The following is a 16,875-nucleotide window of genomic DNA, read 5'->3' as shown; positions in this document are numbered from 1 at the left end:
TTTTAAAGCAGTCAATGGCAATTGATTTCAGTGCTCTGATAATGGGACATATCTTTTGTTGCACATATGCTGGTTTGATGTGACAAGTGTTTACCTGTATCAGAGCAGTACAACATAGTTATGTATACCAAGATAAGCAACAGCCTAGACAATCTTTGATCCTGTAACTGATAGGATCTCCTTATGTTTCCATTCAGTGTTTACCTGATCTTTAACAAATGGTTGCTAGAGGTGAGGACACAGTCCAATAGGAGCTTCAACAAGGATTTCCTCATCTATCAAAACTTTTGAAAACCAGTAATAATCAGGCAATTTCTGTCATTTATTTGCAGAAACGAGAGGAACTTATTGGCCTGCAGGAAGTGCTACACGGGAAAAGGGAACGGATTCAAAATGAAAATCCAGAAGACGGGTCTATCCAGGAAATAAATGAGGAGCTCGAGACTTTGAATGCAAATATTGATTATATTAATGACAACATTTCTGAATGCCAGGCTACCATAATGCAGATCGAAGAAACCAAGGTACTTAGACATAGTCAATCTGCATCCATTTGGCACTTGAAAACAAGTAAACGTAAATGATGAATAGCTTCACACAAGAAGTGGGAGGGAGGGGTGTAATGGCACATGCAAGGGAGTGTGTGCGTGCATAGGATGATCTACAGCGAAATGAGAACAGCAGACAAATCCTCTGGGATAGGGGAAGGAAGTATAAAATGAATTTGACCACAAAGGCTAAAATAATTGGGTTGACTGGGATAACATGAGATCAAAATGGTAATGTACAGCATTGGCTTGGATCATACTGGATCCCACCTTACTGCCAGGAGATCATGCCCACAGCCTATCGTTGCCAATGTCGGAGGGCTGATTGAGCTAAATACCCACAACTGAGAGATGCGCGCAAGCTTAGGCAGCATAGAGAGACAAGCAAAACTCAAACTGCATGTCACTGTGCTGCCAGAATACCTTATACCTTTACCAGTGCACTACAGACCACCTTTTGCATGATTATCAGCCTGCCCTTGATTGTGTTTATCTTTGCACAGTCTCTTGTCCTCCACTATGTGGTATAATTTATGTTCTGCTTGTTACATAAACCTATGTGCCTGTGATACTGCTTCAGGCACACTTTTCTTTGTACCTTTACTTCTTCGTACTCGTGCATGAGACATTAAACTGGATTGACTTGAAAGAGACATTTTAAAGCTACTGAAGTAAATGCAAATAATCTATAAAACTTTTTTTAAAAAATCAATAAAATTTGAAGCTGACATATCAACAATAATTAGAATTCTCAAAATAAAATGGAACATCTTAAGCAGTTGTAGCACTTGCTTTTCTCCATAGGGTCTGTGACCCCTTTCAAATGAATGAGGGTATTATCTTCCCTGGGGAGTTGATCTGCTATTTTCTTGTCCATACTGCACCAGCTGCTGCCACTGGGCTATAAATATGCAGGAGCAATGTGTGGTTAAGTGCCTTGCTCAAGGACACACACGCTGCCTCGGCTGAGGCTCGAACTAATGTCGTTCAGATCGTTAGCCCAAAGCCTTAACCACTTGGCCACACATCAACACTATCATATCAGTAGTTCAATGGTGAAACCACCGGTAGCGTGGGAGGTCACATATGCCACAAGTCCAAAACAAGCTGAGGGGTGAACAGCCAGCCATTCCCTTCCGAACCACCAGCTACACTTGATTCTAACTTGTTGGCTCATTTAGTGAGATGCTAGAGGGAGGTTGTAGTAGGAAGAGGAGTGCAACAAATTGAGAAGTTAAGCAACAGGTTAACATTACAAGAAAAGTTCGATCTGATAGTAACCTGGTTGAACGCCAGTAACCTGTTTGAAAAGCATATATTTAAAATGGTCGATGTGAAGTGAAATTAAATCAGTTGAATAGCCTGCACTAAATTAAAACTTGAAATTTAACCAGGTTAGCTTTGTTATTATTGCAAGTAAGTCTATTAAAAGCAACCAATGACAGTTTTACTTTTTCCTGGGATAGGGTTAGGGAAAGTGGGGAATTGGAAGGCTTTTGGTTTCAAAGGAGAAATTAATCTCAGTATTTAAAGCTCATTTTGCACTAGGTGTGTTCATTTGATAAGAGTGGAGTATTAAAGCATGTTCATTACAAACAGAAAATATGAAAGAACATGAACCTTAATGAGGCCAGGAGTACCCATGAGTGACCAGCTGCTAAGAACAGCAGAACTCCCAAAGAAACCATTCATTGTAGTACTGGTGGGAAACTGCTGAATTTTAAACTAGGCCCTGGAAACTGACAAATAGCCCATTCAGTGCTTTAGGATCCACTGACGTCCCAAAAAAATTAATGGTCTCTGAAAGAAGCAAATAAGTACTTGTATTTGTGTGGCCTCGACATCTAAAGATCTTTACAACGAGAGAACAATCTGTAATATGTTGTCTCTGTTGTAAGAAGTTCAGTAGACAGTTTAGGCACTGTAACATCCAATAAAATGTCAAAGAAATTCATATCCATTTTAAAAGTTATTTATTTCTTTACTGGAATACAGCACAGAATTGGCCCTTCTGGCCCTTCGAACTGAGTTGCCCAGCAATGCCCCATTTAACTGTAGCTTAATCACGGGACAGTTTATAATGACCAAATAGCCTACCAATTGGTATGTGTTTGGACCCAGCTGGTCACGGGAAAAACATACAAACTCCATACAGGCAGTGGCAGTTTTGCATTAGCTATGTTAATTTGCTCATTAGATTATTATTATTATTGGCTTCAGTTTATCTCTATAATCCAAAATCATTAAAAGGCTTATGCTGAATTTAGAAATACACACAGAAGTGTTGTGGTTACTCAGCAGGTCAGGCAGCATCTATGGAATTCCTATTTGGCCAAATAGAATGGGAGTGTCACTGATTAACGGAAAATAAATAGTAATGTAGCCACTGTAGGTTCACTGTTAACACTGAGCTAGACAGGCAAGTCAAAAATGTTTTCGATCTTTTCTGGAATTGTGACTTTGGTCTCATTTATTATTTAACAGTGTCTCTGTGGCCAGTTGTACATCCAATAGTAAAAACAACCTTTTGTGGGTTAGTGAGTTTGACAAAATTACTGAAATCAAATTGTAAAGGTCTAAAGACAAGTCTTTTTGGGGTTGCAAGGTCTGACACAGAAGTTCCCCTAAAAAGGAGAAGACAGTTTGAAAACTGGGGGAGAAGGATGAAAAACATGAACTAATGTATAATCAGGTAGTTTTGGTGTTCTGAGGTACTTTCACCAGTTTCTGTCCCTTTTAGGGTGACAGGGTGGAGGTACATCTCTACCAAAGGAGGTGTAAGGCTCTCCTTACCTCCGCTTGCCTGCATGTCACCCTTGGACAAGGTGTAGCACCTGCTTAGCCCCTCAGTAGGGGTCATATGAAACCTTGGGACCAGGTGGTGCATATCACAGTACTGATTATGCGACTGTTGACATCAGGTAGACAATCTCTGAAGGGTATTGATAACGGCTGGGGTCACTCATCTTGCATGAATACTGCCCAGAAGAAGGCAAACCCCTTCCGAAGAACAATTTTCCAAAAACAGTCATGGTTATGGAAAAACCATGATCGCCCATGTCATACGACATGCCACACACCTACCAAATGAGACACTTTCATAATTTTCTTGCTGTGTTTTACAGGATGAAATTAATTCAACTGACACATCTGTTGTAATAAGTTCGTGTTCCTTGGCTGAAGCACGCCACCTGCTGGATCACTTTCTTAAAATGTCAATTGACAAGGTACGTCCGTTCTCTGTGCCCTTGTGGTGGATAGTGGTCAGTTGACTGGAAGGTCATCAGAAAACATAAATATTTGCATTGTAAACAGCTTTAATATCTCCTCTAAAAGTGACACATGGCATTAGTCAGCATCTTCTGATGTACTGTATCTGGATAGCTGTTTCTTTAGACTGTGCTCTGGGAATATTATGTTTGTGGTAAAGTACTTCAAGCAGCATTGAATCCTTTAGTTCTCAAACAGCAATGTGATGGAAAAGTGGAAATGCTTTTGCACTAGTTACAAGCTTATGAAAGGTGCAAGCATGTTGAGCCCACAATCTCCTTGCTCAGGAACACACTGACTGTATGTGCATGCTGGCTAAAGATCAAAGAGGGTTTGATCTATATTATTAGTGAAGTACCATACTAATATATAAAGGGTTAATTGACATCCAACTTGTTATCGATGTTGGCTATCTGACTGTGAATTTGAGCTACTCAATTATTTTCATCCCCAGGGGATGCAAGTGGCTCAGAAGGAGGCTCAGATTAAATTGCTGGAAGGTCGATTAAAACAAGCAGATGTGACTGATTCTGTTCCATCTCAGCTGATTAACATGTTGAGGGAAAAAGCTGAATCTATTCCTGAACTACAGACATTGCTTCAAAGTGTTTCACAAGGTAGTCTGCTCTCTGTTCTTCTTTACCTTTTTTCCTTAATATCCTAAGGATTGTATAGTTTATAATGAAATATTTATTAGAAGTCTAAAAATTGTAAGATTTGTAGATCAGCATCAATTATTCCATGTTTTCACAACAACTAAATTTAATTTATCATAGTGACTGTTAGAATTAGAAAAGATATTTCAAATGTTACAGCAACAATACATTGAACAATGAATTTTGCTCATTAAATTTTAGAAATGTCTGTTTCCAATTTAAAATGGGCATATCAGAGAAAACGGTAATTTTCTGCACTAAGTAGTTATAGAATTGGCTTATGCATTGGATATTCCCCAAGAATTACAGGATAATTTTAAATGTAATTATTAAAATGCAATGTTTGTGTGGTAACTGTTCCACAAAAAATTAACAATAAATCATCTTTTCATCACAATTAACTCAAAAAATTCTTAAGCTAATAATCAAATGTCTAGGTAATCAAGTGCCTCAGCAACTCTACAAGTCATTATGCATGTGCGTGAAACATCAGCCAAAAAGAATTGCAGACCTATGAACAAAATTGTTTTCACATGTGTCAAATATGTGAGCACTGATGTTAGACAAGTTAAATAATTTGCTTTCTTGACATTTACATTTTTCAGAAAATGGAGAGCTCAGTAGTGATGATGAAACATCAGAATGCAGCATAGGACTAGAAAGCAGGTAAGGAGCTGAAAAATGTCTTCAGCTTATTCTGCATTCTTTATTAGTGCAGAATATAAAGTATTGAGGGATCAGTGTGATCACATAGGTAATCCATTAACATTATATCACTGGCTGTGTTGAAATTGTTCAAAATTGAAATGTATATTAACTCTCCCAAATGAATTGATAATGGTAACAATTAGCTCTGCTACACATCTAGAAGGTTACTGGTTAGAATTGAGCTGAGTACTTGCCTTTGTCCTCGATGACAATGCTTTAGTTTTATCTATTCATATTTAAAATAAACAAATAATATAACCCTAACAATTGTCCTATTTTTTCTCTGGGAAACTAATCTCAGACAAAAATCCTTTCAACAGCATAGTGCCCAATATTGGCACCTTTCACAGAAATTTTGCATGTATATTAAGATTCAAAGATTTGAAGTACATACAGTATGTTATTGAAGTATGTATGCAGTATACAACCCTGAGATTCATCTTCCCACAGACAGGAGATATCCAAGTTTATAAATCTTGTATGTTCTTTTATACACTATTTCCTTCGGTGCTGTTGGTTCTCCAAACAGTATCTCTTTCTTACTCTTAGTTATTTTTGTTAGACCCAAAGTAAAATTGCAACAAGTGAATTTTCCCATCCTCTGCTTCTTCAATATACTTTCAATACTTTACCCTGGCTGTAGGGAAACAGTAAGTTATGAAACCTAAACTTGTTTTGAAATGATGTACTTATTCCCTTAATTATTGATTATCATACTATATCGTTATGCAACCAAACTTTATTTTTGTATCCGTTGGCCTTTGCCTACTCCCTCTCTAAACTGCTCTGTTCAATGTTCCAGCTAATCTTCACATGGCTTTTTCAGCATTTCCTCTCAGCTAGCAATTATATGTAACATTTACTGGAGTTTCTCTTATTCTGTGCACTTCCTTCATCGTTTCAACTCCATCCTGATCCCCTGCAGCCCTTTTTGAGATGTGACAAGGTATGGAACAAATTTTACATCCTGATGTTTCTCAACATCTCAGAATGCCGAGCTAGGGAGATCTGAAGTTGAGATGTCCGCAGGTCATCATTGTCAATATCCTCAGTGCTAACAATGGAGACAAAATAGACTGAAGTCTGGACCAAAAATCTTCTAGAGGAACTCAGTGGGTCGAGCAGCATCAGGGAGATGAAAGGCATTGTTGACGCTTCAGGTCAAAGCCATGTATCAGGACTGAGAGAGGAGATACAAGATTGTCAGCATAGAGTGGGGGAAAGGGGAGAGGCAAGAAAAGATTCTGAGGTGATTAGTGGGCTAAGGAGACATGTAAGATGGCAACCAGAGCAACCTCCTGAAGTTTGCCCATTGATTCTTCATATTGTCTCTTGACGATGTTCCTTGTCAGAAACTGGTCTTGATTCACTACAGAAATTGTGTTGACCTCTCAACTATACATTGCTTGCCTGTTGTCTTATCCTGATTTTGTTTTGTCTCTAAAATCAACCTGCTTCTATCTTTTGAACCAAAAAATCTCACACCTAACACTGCACGAAGGATTAAAATGATGAAATTCCATTCTTTAACAGGGCCTTGGGTGAAATTAAAACCAATCAAGCAATGATTTGTCAGTAGGAAGCTTTTTTATACCTCATGTAGATCAACTTTTTGAAACCTATTTTTTAATGTTGTAATTTTTAGAGTAACTGTCTTGAAGTATTTTTTAACGTTAAAATAGTGATTGAGATTTGTAGTATAAGATTAATCTTTCTTTCTCAAAGTAATTTGAGTCTGTAATTTAGAAGCTAATTACAATAACATTTATACATTCTCTTTCCAGTTTAACATCTAGTTCTTACTCAAAGCATTCCCTGAGCCAAGGAGATTTCAGGATAAAGGTAAAGCCATTTATATTAGAGATGTGCAATACCTGTATATTGAGTATTCCAAGAAGGAATTATAACAGTAGTAGTGAGGTTGGGGATGGCATTAAACAGGAAATTAGAAATGCGTGCAATAAAGGAACAGTAGTTATAATGGGTGACTTTAATCTACATATAGATTGGGGGAACCAAATTGGTAAGGCTGCTGAGGAAGAGGATTTCTTGGAATGTATGCGGGATGGTTTTCTGAACCAACATGTCGAGGAACCAACTAGAGAACAGGCCATTCTAGATTGTGTACTGAGCAATGAGGAAGGGTTAGTTAGCAATCTTGTTGTGTGAAACCCCGTGGGTAAGAGTGACCATAATATGGTGGAATTCTTCATTAAGATGGAGAGTGACATAGTTAATTCAGAAACAAAGTTTCTGAACTTAAAGAAGGGCAACTTTGAAGGTATGAGATCTTAATTAGCTAAGATAAGACTGGCAAATGATAATTAAAGGGTTGATGGTGGATATGCAATGGCAAGCATTTAAAGATCGCATGGATGAACTATAACAATTGTTCATCCCAGTTTGGCAAAAGAATAAACCAGGGAAGGTAGTGCACCCATGGCTGACAAGGGAATTTAGGGATAGTATCAAGTCCAAAGAAGAAACATATAAATTCGCCAGAAAAAGCGGCACAACTGAGGACTGGGAGAAATTCAGAGACCAGCAGAGGAGGACAAAGGGCTTAATTAGGAAAGGGAAAAAAGATTATGAGAGAAAGCTGGCAGGGAACATAAAAACTGACTGTAAAAGCTTTTATAGATATGTGAAAAGAAAAAGATTGGTCAAGACAAATGTAGGTCCCTTACAGTCAGAAACAGGTGAATTGATCATAGGGAACAAGGACATGGAAGACCAATTGAATAACTACTTTGGTTCTATCTTCACTAAGGAGGACATAAATAATCTTCTGGAAATAGTAGGGGACCGAGGGTCTAGTGAGATAGAGGAACTGAGGGAAATACATGTTAGTAGGGAAGTGGTATTAGGTAAATTGAAGGGATTAATGGCAGATAAATCCCCAGGGCCAGATGGTCTGCATCCCAGAGTGCTTAAGGAAGTAGCCCAAGAAATAGTGGATGCATTAGTGATAATTTTTCAAAACTCCTTAGATTCTGGATTAGTTCCTGAGGATTCGAGGGTGGCTAATGTAACCCCACTTTTTAAAAAAGGAGTGAGAGAAAAACCATGGAATTATAGACCGGTTAGTCTGACATCGGTGGTGGGGAAAATGTTAAGAGTTGGTTATCAAAGATGTGATAACAGCACATTTGGAAAGAGGTGAAATCATCGGACAAAGTCAGCATGGATTTGTGAAAGGAAAGTCATGTCTGACGAATCTTATAGAATTTTTTGAAGATGTAACCAGTAGAGTGGATAGGGGAGAGCCAGTGGATGTGGTATATTTAGATTTTCAAAAGGCTTTTGACAAGGTCCTACACAGGAGATTAGTGTGCAAACTTGAAGCACACGTTATTGGGGGTATGGTATTGATGTGGATAGAGAATTGGTTGGCAGACAGGAAGCAAAAGAGTGGGAGTAAACGGGACCTTTTCAGAATGGCAGGCAGTGACTAGTGGGGTACCGCAAGGCTCAGTGCTGGGACCCCAGTTGTTTACAATATATAATAATGATTTAGACGAGGGAATTAAATGCAGCATTTCCAAGTTTGCAGATGATACGAAGCTGGGCGGTGGTGTTAGCTGTGAGGAGGATGCTAAGAGGATGCCGGGTGACTTGGATAGGTTAGGTGAGTGGGCAAGTTCATGGCAGATGCAATTTAATGTGGATAAATATGAGGTTATCCACTTTGGTTGCAAGAACAGGAAAACAGATTATTATCTGAATGGTGGCCGATTAGGAAAAGGGGAGGTGCAACGAGACCTGGGTGTCATTGTACACCAGTCATTGAAGGTAGGCATGCAGGTACAGCAGGCAGTGAAAAGGGCAAATGGTATGTTGGTATTCATAGCAAAAAGATTTGAGTGCAGGAGCAGGAGGTTCTACTGCAGTGGTACAAGGCCTTGATGAGACCGCACCTAGAGTATTGTGTGCAGTTTTGGTCGCCTAATCTGAGGAAAGACATTCTTGCCATAGAGGGAGTACAAAGAAGGTTCACCAGATTGATTCCTGGGATGTCTGGACTTTCATATGAAGAAAGACTGGATCGACTATGGGAGTGAGGGGGGATCTTATTGAAATGTATAAAATTATAAAGGGATTGGACAGGCTAGATGCAGGAAGATTGTTTCCGATGTTGGGGAAGTCCAGAACGAGGGGTCACAGTTTAAGGATAAAGGGGAAGCCTTTTAGGACTGAGATGAGGAAAAACTTTTTCACACAGAGAGTGGTGAATCTGTGGAATTCTCTGCCACAGGAAACAGTTGAGGCTGGTTCATTGGCTATATTTAAGAGGAAGTTAGATATGGCCCTTGTGGCAAAAGGGATCAGGGGGTATGGAGAGAAAGCAGGTACAGGGTTCTGAGTTGGATGATCGGCCATGATCATACTGAATGGTGGTGCAGGCTCGAAGGGCTGAATGGCCTTCTCCTGCACCTATTTTCTATGTTTCTATGCTGGCATCTCACATAGCACTCTGCAGTCAAAATCAGGAGCACTAATAGTTAAATATAGACTTCCGTATTGATTGTACTGCTGTGCCAGTAACCTGAGGTGAACCACTTCCCCGCTCCCATTTGCTGATGTGCCAAGAACCTGGTTGAGGCCTTAGCTCTCACTGGCACTCCTGTATTAGTGGGTTAGTGTGAAATGAGTCAACAAGGGTAAATGTAATACCTGCCTGTGAGGGTTGGTATTGGACAAAGTGGGATGAGTGGCGTGCTTACTAACCTCTGAGACGTGGGGCCTCCTGACCAGCATGGTGAGAGTGGCCTGTTGAGCACTCTCCTCCATGGGTTCGCAGAATCCAGCAGTCTCTCACCACCTTCTGTTAGACATGATGAAAAGCGCTATCTCCCCTTAGCTTGGTTGTAACTTGATTTTAAGGGTGAACTTCCTTACCCAGTGAGACATCTGTACGGGCCTGTGAGTGCTAGAGCTCCAGGCTTGTGAACACTTGGACTCCAGGACTGCTGGTATTTGTAATGGATGAGCAAGGTAGAGGTTAACAAGATAACTGTGTATCTTTGCAATATATTGTAAGTATTGTGTTTGGCTTTGGACACTGCACTAACATTACTATCTTGAGGCACTCCATCCAAACATCATCTTTTGAGTCATTTGTCATACTTTATTCTATACCAAGAAAGGTTCTTTTTGCTTTCAGCTTTTGGTAATAGCTGGAGAATTCTATTTTTTATTTTGTTTAATAAAGAATACATGTGTGTCATGCCTTGTCCTGGCAACTGTTTTATTCAAAAACAAAATATATAACTACCATTATCTGATTATAAATAGATTAATAATCACACTTTTTAATTTTAAATCTTGTTTAAAAGATGTCCAGAAAAGGAAGACAAGTGCAAAGTGTTTCTAAATTCCTGTGCTAATTTTATCTTGAGTAGATGATGTTAGCCAGGTCTTTACAATGATACTATTGTGTTATTGCTGCCATTAATTTTATTCATAAGACATATTTGAGAGGAATTAACCTTTTATTCTTTGGTACTGTTAACGTGTATTTATCAGCCACTAGTCATGTAAAAATATATATTGTATTGATGGCACTGGACCCATATATATTAAGGTGGTTATAATTAGTGCTCACATGTTTAGTTCAGACAAATATAGACAGATATTTTCCTCATTGTATTTTAATTCTTGAAGTGACTTTACACCTTTGATCATTGACTTACAGACTGAACAAAAAATGGAGCTACATTATCGAGAAGGTTATGGTTCTGCTCTGGACCTGTCCACTCCAGGACTGTTCAGAGCTGCTGACATAAAAGAAAATGGCACCAAGACCATTGACATCCATATCCGGAACCCAAAGGATAAAGAATCCATTGCTTTTCAACCCAGATCTGGGAACACATTGTGAGTTAACATACTAAGCTTGCCTTGCAATAGAAAGTTGTGTTCCATCATTGGAAATATTTCAAAGATACAGGCTTTTACTGGGTAGAATCTGGGGGAGTTTCAGGGTGCTGTTTGTGTGTATATATTTCAGAATGCCACAGAATTCTACCAGAATGGTCCTGTGTAGACTTCTTAAAGGACGAAACCACTGACTATTTTGAACTAGCAGTGAAGCACAAAGGAACTAAGATTGCATCGTGCAACTGGCCACTTGACTTTATGCCAGCCATTGTTATATAGTCCAGCTCCATTTATTTAGGGTCGTCAGCCTTCAATGAAGTATTTAGCACAAGTAGACGGATTATGTTTTTTAATTTTACTTCATCGTAATGTAGAGTAAAACAGGTTATGTGTATAATATTTGTGTAAAGTTCACCTTCAAAAGTAATTAAACTTAATAGCTTGGACAAGCCCTGCATTACTTTTATGGAGTGTGCCCTTATATGTTGCATCCATTTATAAAGAGAATGCTTAACAAGACATTCTGATGAGTCCCTGCAAATGCCCGGTTGGGTCTGAACCATAACATGCTCTCTGTAGTAGAAGATGCCTTTACAAAACTATGTATTATTGAGACTGAAAGGTAGTTGTTCCTGTTCTAATTATCACCGATCCTTTATTCGTACTTCGTGGATTCACTTTTCATGTATTGCATTTGCCACTAGTTTTTCATGTGTAAAGTGGTGTCATAAATATCCATTGATAACTATCTAATAATCTCTCTTCTCTCCACAGCCCCAGGCAATCTGCTAAGAAGCTGCCCGATACATCACCACTCTCGAGGAGAAAATCCTATGAGAAAGTACAGATCTCAGCTGACAAATCCAGGTTAATATTAACAAAGTTCAAATTTTGATAAATCATGGATTACTTTGTGTGAGATAAAGGATAAAGAATTATTCTCATCTATATAATTTTGTGATGCTTATACAAGCTTAAGTAGAAGAGATCCACTTTAAATTACTGATACTAAATGTGCCATATAGCTGCAGGAGGAACTTCAAAAGATCGTGTCTGCATTGCAGAGAAACCAACAAAATTGTAGAAATCTATTACTATATTAATTTTAGTTATTTCCAAAACTCAAGGGCATGTTGGTTTATGGGAGAATATGGCTTAAAGCAAATGAACAGATTTTATACATTTTAAAATATGCCATTAAGTCATATCTGGAGTATTTTGCATTGTTAATAATTACTTGTTATTCAATATGCATCCTTTGATTCATTGCCATTCATTGCTCATCTGATGAGTGATTTGTATGGCTGCAACACATCCAAAACGTCCACTGCCTATATTCCTCCATAGATGCTGCCTGACCCATTGAGTTCATTCAGTATTTTGTATGTCGCTCCAGATTCTCGCATCTGCAGTCTCTTGTGTCTCACGGTTTGTATGGGTCATGGGTTCTACTGCAGCTCGGGAACTGGAATTGGATGGGGTAGACAGTCATTTCCAGGAACGACCAAGAGAAATCCTGAGGCTGGTTGAGATGGAGGACCTGGAAGCTGAGAACAGGAGTAGTTCAAATAACCCAGCCCATTTGTGGAAGGAGATTAACATCATGGAATCTACAATTTCCACATCGTCATAGGACCTTGCTGATGCTCATTATCTGAGCAAGTGGAGTGCAGGACACATCATGGTGACTTTCACTGGATTGTGTGTCATTCTCCTTTACACTTATATACTGGAAATGACATGAAGCAATCTTGAATCTTGCAATTAGCATGTTAGGGTGCAAAGGATAAACAGAAAGCTATTAATGCACTTTGACATGAATATTTATCAGAAATTAGCTTATAATTTTAAATAGCTACCACACAAAATTTTACAGTTGTTTTGAGATCTCACATTAGCTGTTACATGCCCTATTTTAACCTACATATGTTGTGAAAGGGATTGTTATGATTTTTTTTCTGGCTTTAAACAGCATCTTGAAATATTAGTAGCCAGATGGTTGGAGAATTGGATCACATTATGCCTCCCAAGGGCTGAATCAGCCATGGAAATTGCAGGCTGTTTCACACCAATTGCCTTGTTTCACATATATTATAGTGTCAAAAACACTTTAATCATATTCATTACACCCTGAGACCTCATGTCACTAATAAAAATACTGGCCCTTTGTTTTACTTCACTAAATCTTGATGACAGATACTCACTATTTCATATGCTGCAGAAATGTTCTTATTTTATTGCCCATGTGTGTAATAATTAAATGTATATGCTTATTACAAATGATTATTGAAGTGTAATGGTGCAGTTGCATTGCAGATTTTGTTTGTCCAATAACTGCAGCAGAAGATGCTATGTAAACCTACAGAATTTATGGAATTGATCATTCATGCTCATTTTTTTTATTAAGTCATTTAACAAGCTATGATTGGCTATAATAGCTATATATACGGGGATTTTCATTGTTCTTTTATGTCAGGTAAGGTATACTAATCAGATTTGGGCTACATTTTCATTGCAGTCATGATGAATGCAGAATACGCTTCATTTGTTGTGTAAATGCATTGTAAAAATGCATGCCAGGGGTGGTGTTGAATAAAATTTGAAGCTAGTGTATTAGATATTTTTCAGTAATTATCTGAGCCGTTGTGTGATGTACCTTTAAAAAGTTTCAAGTGAAAGCCATGGGAACATAATACATAATTTAGCCAGTTTGGATCAATTTGAATCTTGTATTTCAGGTCACTATGAATGGTTTCCATTTTACAAAATGTCATTTAAGAACTTGAAAATCTTTGCAATTTTGTTACTGGTAGTTATAGTGATTAATTAATACATTTCTCAAAAGAGCAGCTGGTTTATACTTTTCTGCTAAAGGCTTTGTATTCCCTTGCAAATTTTATAATTTACTGTTCATAACTCATGTTGAGAAAAGAAATAATATTTAATATATATCAGTGATTTTATACTAAATAATTCTGGAAATATCCATTGATCCTTGCAGGTCTGATTGGAGGTCTTCTGATATTACTGTAACTCCCCCTTCCTCCCCACCTACTCGCACTCGTAATGATAGGAATGTGTTCTCCCGACTCAGCAATACTCAGCTTCAAACATATCCTGCACATGACAAGTAAGTGCATGTAGAAGGTATTTATACTGCCCTTACTTTGATAACAAATTATTAAAAATGGTATTTATTGTGAAAATTAACAAGCTAATCCAGAAATTTACCCTGCCCTTTTCCATTTTCATGGATTGATTCTTCATAAAAGGAAAATGATTCGGGTTTCACTGTCACAATATGACAGTAAATTATTAAGTTTTACTGTTGAAATGTTAACAAGTATAGGAATGTTACTTCCAGAAATAAATAATGCTATTTATAATATAAATATCTCTAAGCTGATGCTCCAGTAATATTACAATAATATTGTCCTACACTGACTTAATACATTTATATTGTAAAGGTAGAGTTAATCATTTCAGAAAATTTCCTTACACAGGTTTTTAGAAAATAGTTTAATATGATTTTGGAGAGAAAATAGCAATAACTTATTTCAGGTATGTGATGAGATGCTTTTTTTTTCAGGAAGGTAATCCAGAATTTAATTCCACTTTAAATAGTGACACTCTTAAAGGAGTAAAGGGGGAGATAATTATTCTTGATTAATTTTTTTTTAAATGAAGTCAGGCAGCATCTTTGGAGAGAAATACCAAGCCACAGTTTCAGGTCAGAATCTTGATCTGGGATAATGTTTAAATGTGCCAGAATATGAAATAATCCTTTGTCTTTAGTAGCAGTGTCAACATCTGTTTTTGTTTTAAGATTTTCCAGTGATTCTTCATTCTAAATTATTCAATGATCCAATAGCAAATTTAAGAATAAACCTAGAGTGAATCCCTAGCCATGAGCCCCAATGATTCACTAGTCCTGGATTAAACTGTGAGCAAGAAAAGATAATGAAATTTTATGATCTGTTCCTCAAGGACAGTTGAACCTGAAGGAATGCTAATGATACCTCTGGTTGTCCCCATGCTTCTGGCAGGTATGCTCACAGAAATATAACTTGCTCTCTATGTGCTAATACATAAAATGAAAATTTGCTACAGAGTTAGAAGATTGATTGCACCAACAGCTTTGGTGACAAATTATCTAATCAGTAATATACATGTGATTTAAAAAGTGTTTTGGTCTTTGTGTTATCTGCATCGATGAGCAGAAAAAAGAGTGCTTAACTGATCAGCAGTTTCTCCCAACCATAATATATCAGCAAAGGGATGGCAATTCAAAATTCAAATGCCATTTTAGAGTAACATGTACAGTAATCACTGCTTTTCTTAAGAGCAAAACAATTCTGTTCTTTTATATATACATATATGTATAAAACATCTTGATTTTAGTTTAAAACCCTCCAATTACTTTAGTGTTTATCAGTAAAAATATGAGAAAAGTATGATTGTCATGCATATTTTCCAATCCTTCTGGAACAAGAATCAAGCACCTTTTGTCTCCTGTCAGAATTTTTCACATGCTAAATTATAAAGGAAGAATTTAAAAGATCTCCTGTGGAAAATTTTATCCAGAAATAAGAAATTAGCCAACATGTAAGGTTTTTTGAAGCTTTATGCAACTATTTACGGAGTTCCTTAAAGAATTTACCTGAGCAAGTAATGAAAAAATCTGTAGATGCTGGAAATCCAAGCAACACACACACAAAATGTTGGAGGAACTGAGCAGGTCAAATAGCATCCATGGAAAAGAGTAAACAGTCAACATTTGGGACCAAGATCATTCATCGGGACTCTCTGATGCTGCCTGGGCTGCTGAGTTTCTCCAGCATTTTGTGTGTGTTACCTGAGTGAATGCTGTCTGACCTATAGAGTGTTTCCAGTATTTTCTGGTGCCAGTCCTTTTTTTGTACCCAAAGCAGTAAAGTCACATTGTCTGTATCCTTTATGTTCTTAAATTATACTTGAGTATAACTTCAATTTGATAAAGAAAATAAAAATACAACTTTCTCTATCAGCATCACATTTTACCCATTCATTTCAGATGGTGTTTTAAGTAGTGAGCCTGCGAATATATTCCCTCTAGCATCTGATACTATTGTCCAGTGTTCTGACAAACACTCTTTACCCTTTAGTTTAAAATCCTTTGTTTATTAATGCTCCTGTGGTTCCACAACAAAATCAGATCAATGATCTTTTCATACTCGAGCTTGGTTTGCAATTTGTTTTTATTATATAAAATGTCCTAAAGATTATTTGATCGAAATGACATCCAGATAAAATTCGAATGACCATAGTCAGTGGTTGTACTTCTAACATCTTATTTCTGTAGGTCCTCTCCGGGAGCATAATTGAAGAAAAGTGGTCATTGCTGTACATTTGTCTTCCAGACCCAATAATTCTGCATTATCTTTCCAGTCTGTTAATGGAATAGATTCATTCCACGTGTTTCTTTTGATGTTCTCTATGTTTGCCTACAACAATAACATTAATTTTGTTACTCTGTGTTCTTTTTCCCCCCACAATGTTGGCTCTGTCTTTACTTGTCTCAGTCGCCATGCTGTCAGTAGGTATGCCAAGTAACGTTTTATTTGAATATTCCTTGTTCCATCTATTTGCTATTTTTGTTTCCATGATTGTTAACTCCTTTATATGAGAGTTGCCATAGCAGAGTGTGTTGTGTGCCTCCTGAACAGGGTAGACAACTAAATAAAAATATCCAGAGAAACTCTGTTTTTACATCATTAAAATTAAAAATTGCAGACAAGTTTTAGGACTAGAATCAAGCTTTTGCTCTTTTAACT

At 37.5% G+C, this 16,875-nt stretch overlaps 1 protein-coding gene across 3 annotated transcripts in view; it reads left to right on the top strand.

Moving 5' to 3' along the window:
• The window catches only part of kif21b (kinesin family member 21B), a 162,996-nt gene that overhangs the window by 111,826 nt on the left and 34,295 nt on the right, over positions 1-16,875 (top strand). For all 3 annotated transcript variants that reach the window (XM_059950407.1, XM_059950404.1, XM_059950408.1), the window contains exons 20-27: positions 333-524; positions 3,674-3,775; positions 4,273-4,435; positions 5,080-5,140; positions 6,967-7,024; positions 10,878-11,059; positions 11,837-11,929; positions 14,064-14,192. In XM_059950407.1, the coding sequence (XP_059806390.1) occupies positions 333-524; positions 3,674-3,775; positions 4,273-4,435; positions 5,080-5,140; positions 6,967-7,024; positions 10,878-11,059; positions 11,837-11,929; positions 14,064-14,192 (980 nt within the window). The remainder of the gene's footprint in view (positions 1-332; positions 525-3,673; positions 3,776-4,272; positions 4,436-5,079; positions 5,141-6,966; positions 7,025-10,877; positions 11,060-11,836; positions 11,930-14,063; positions 14,193-16,875) is intronic.

Source organism: Hypanus sabinus, chromosome 25 (assembly GCF_030144855.1).
Source record: "Hypanus sabinus isolate sHypSab1 chromosome 25, sHypSab1.hap1, whole genome shotgun sequence".
Lineage (NCBI taxonomy): Eukaryota > Metazoa > Chordata > Chondrichthyes > Myliobatiformes > Dasyatidae > Hypanus > Hypanus sabinus.
This window is presented reverse-complemented; position numbering and strand designations above follow the sequence as displayed.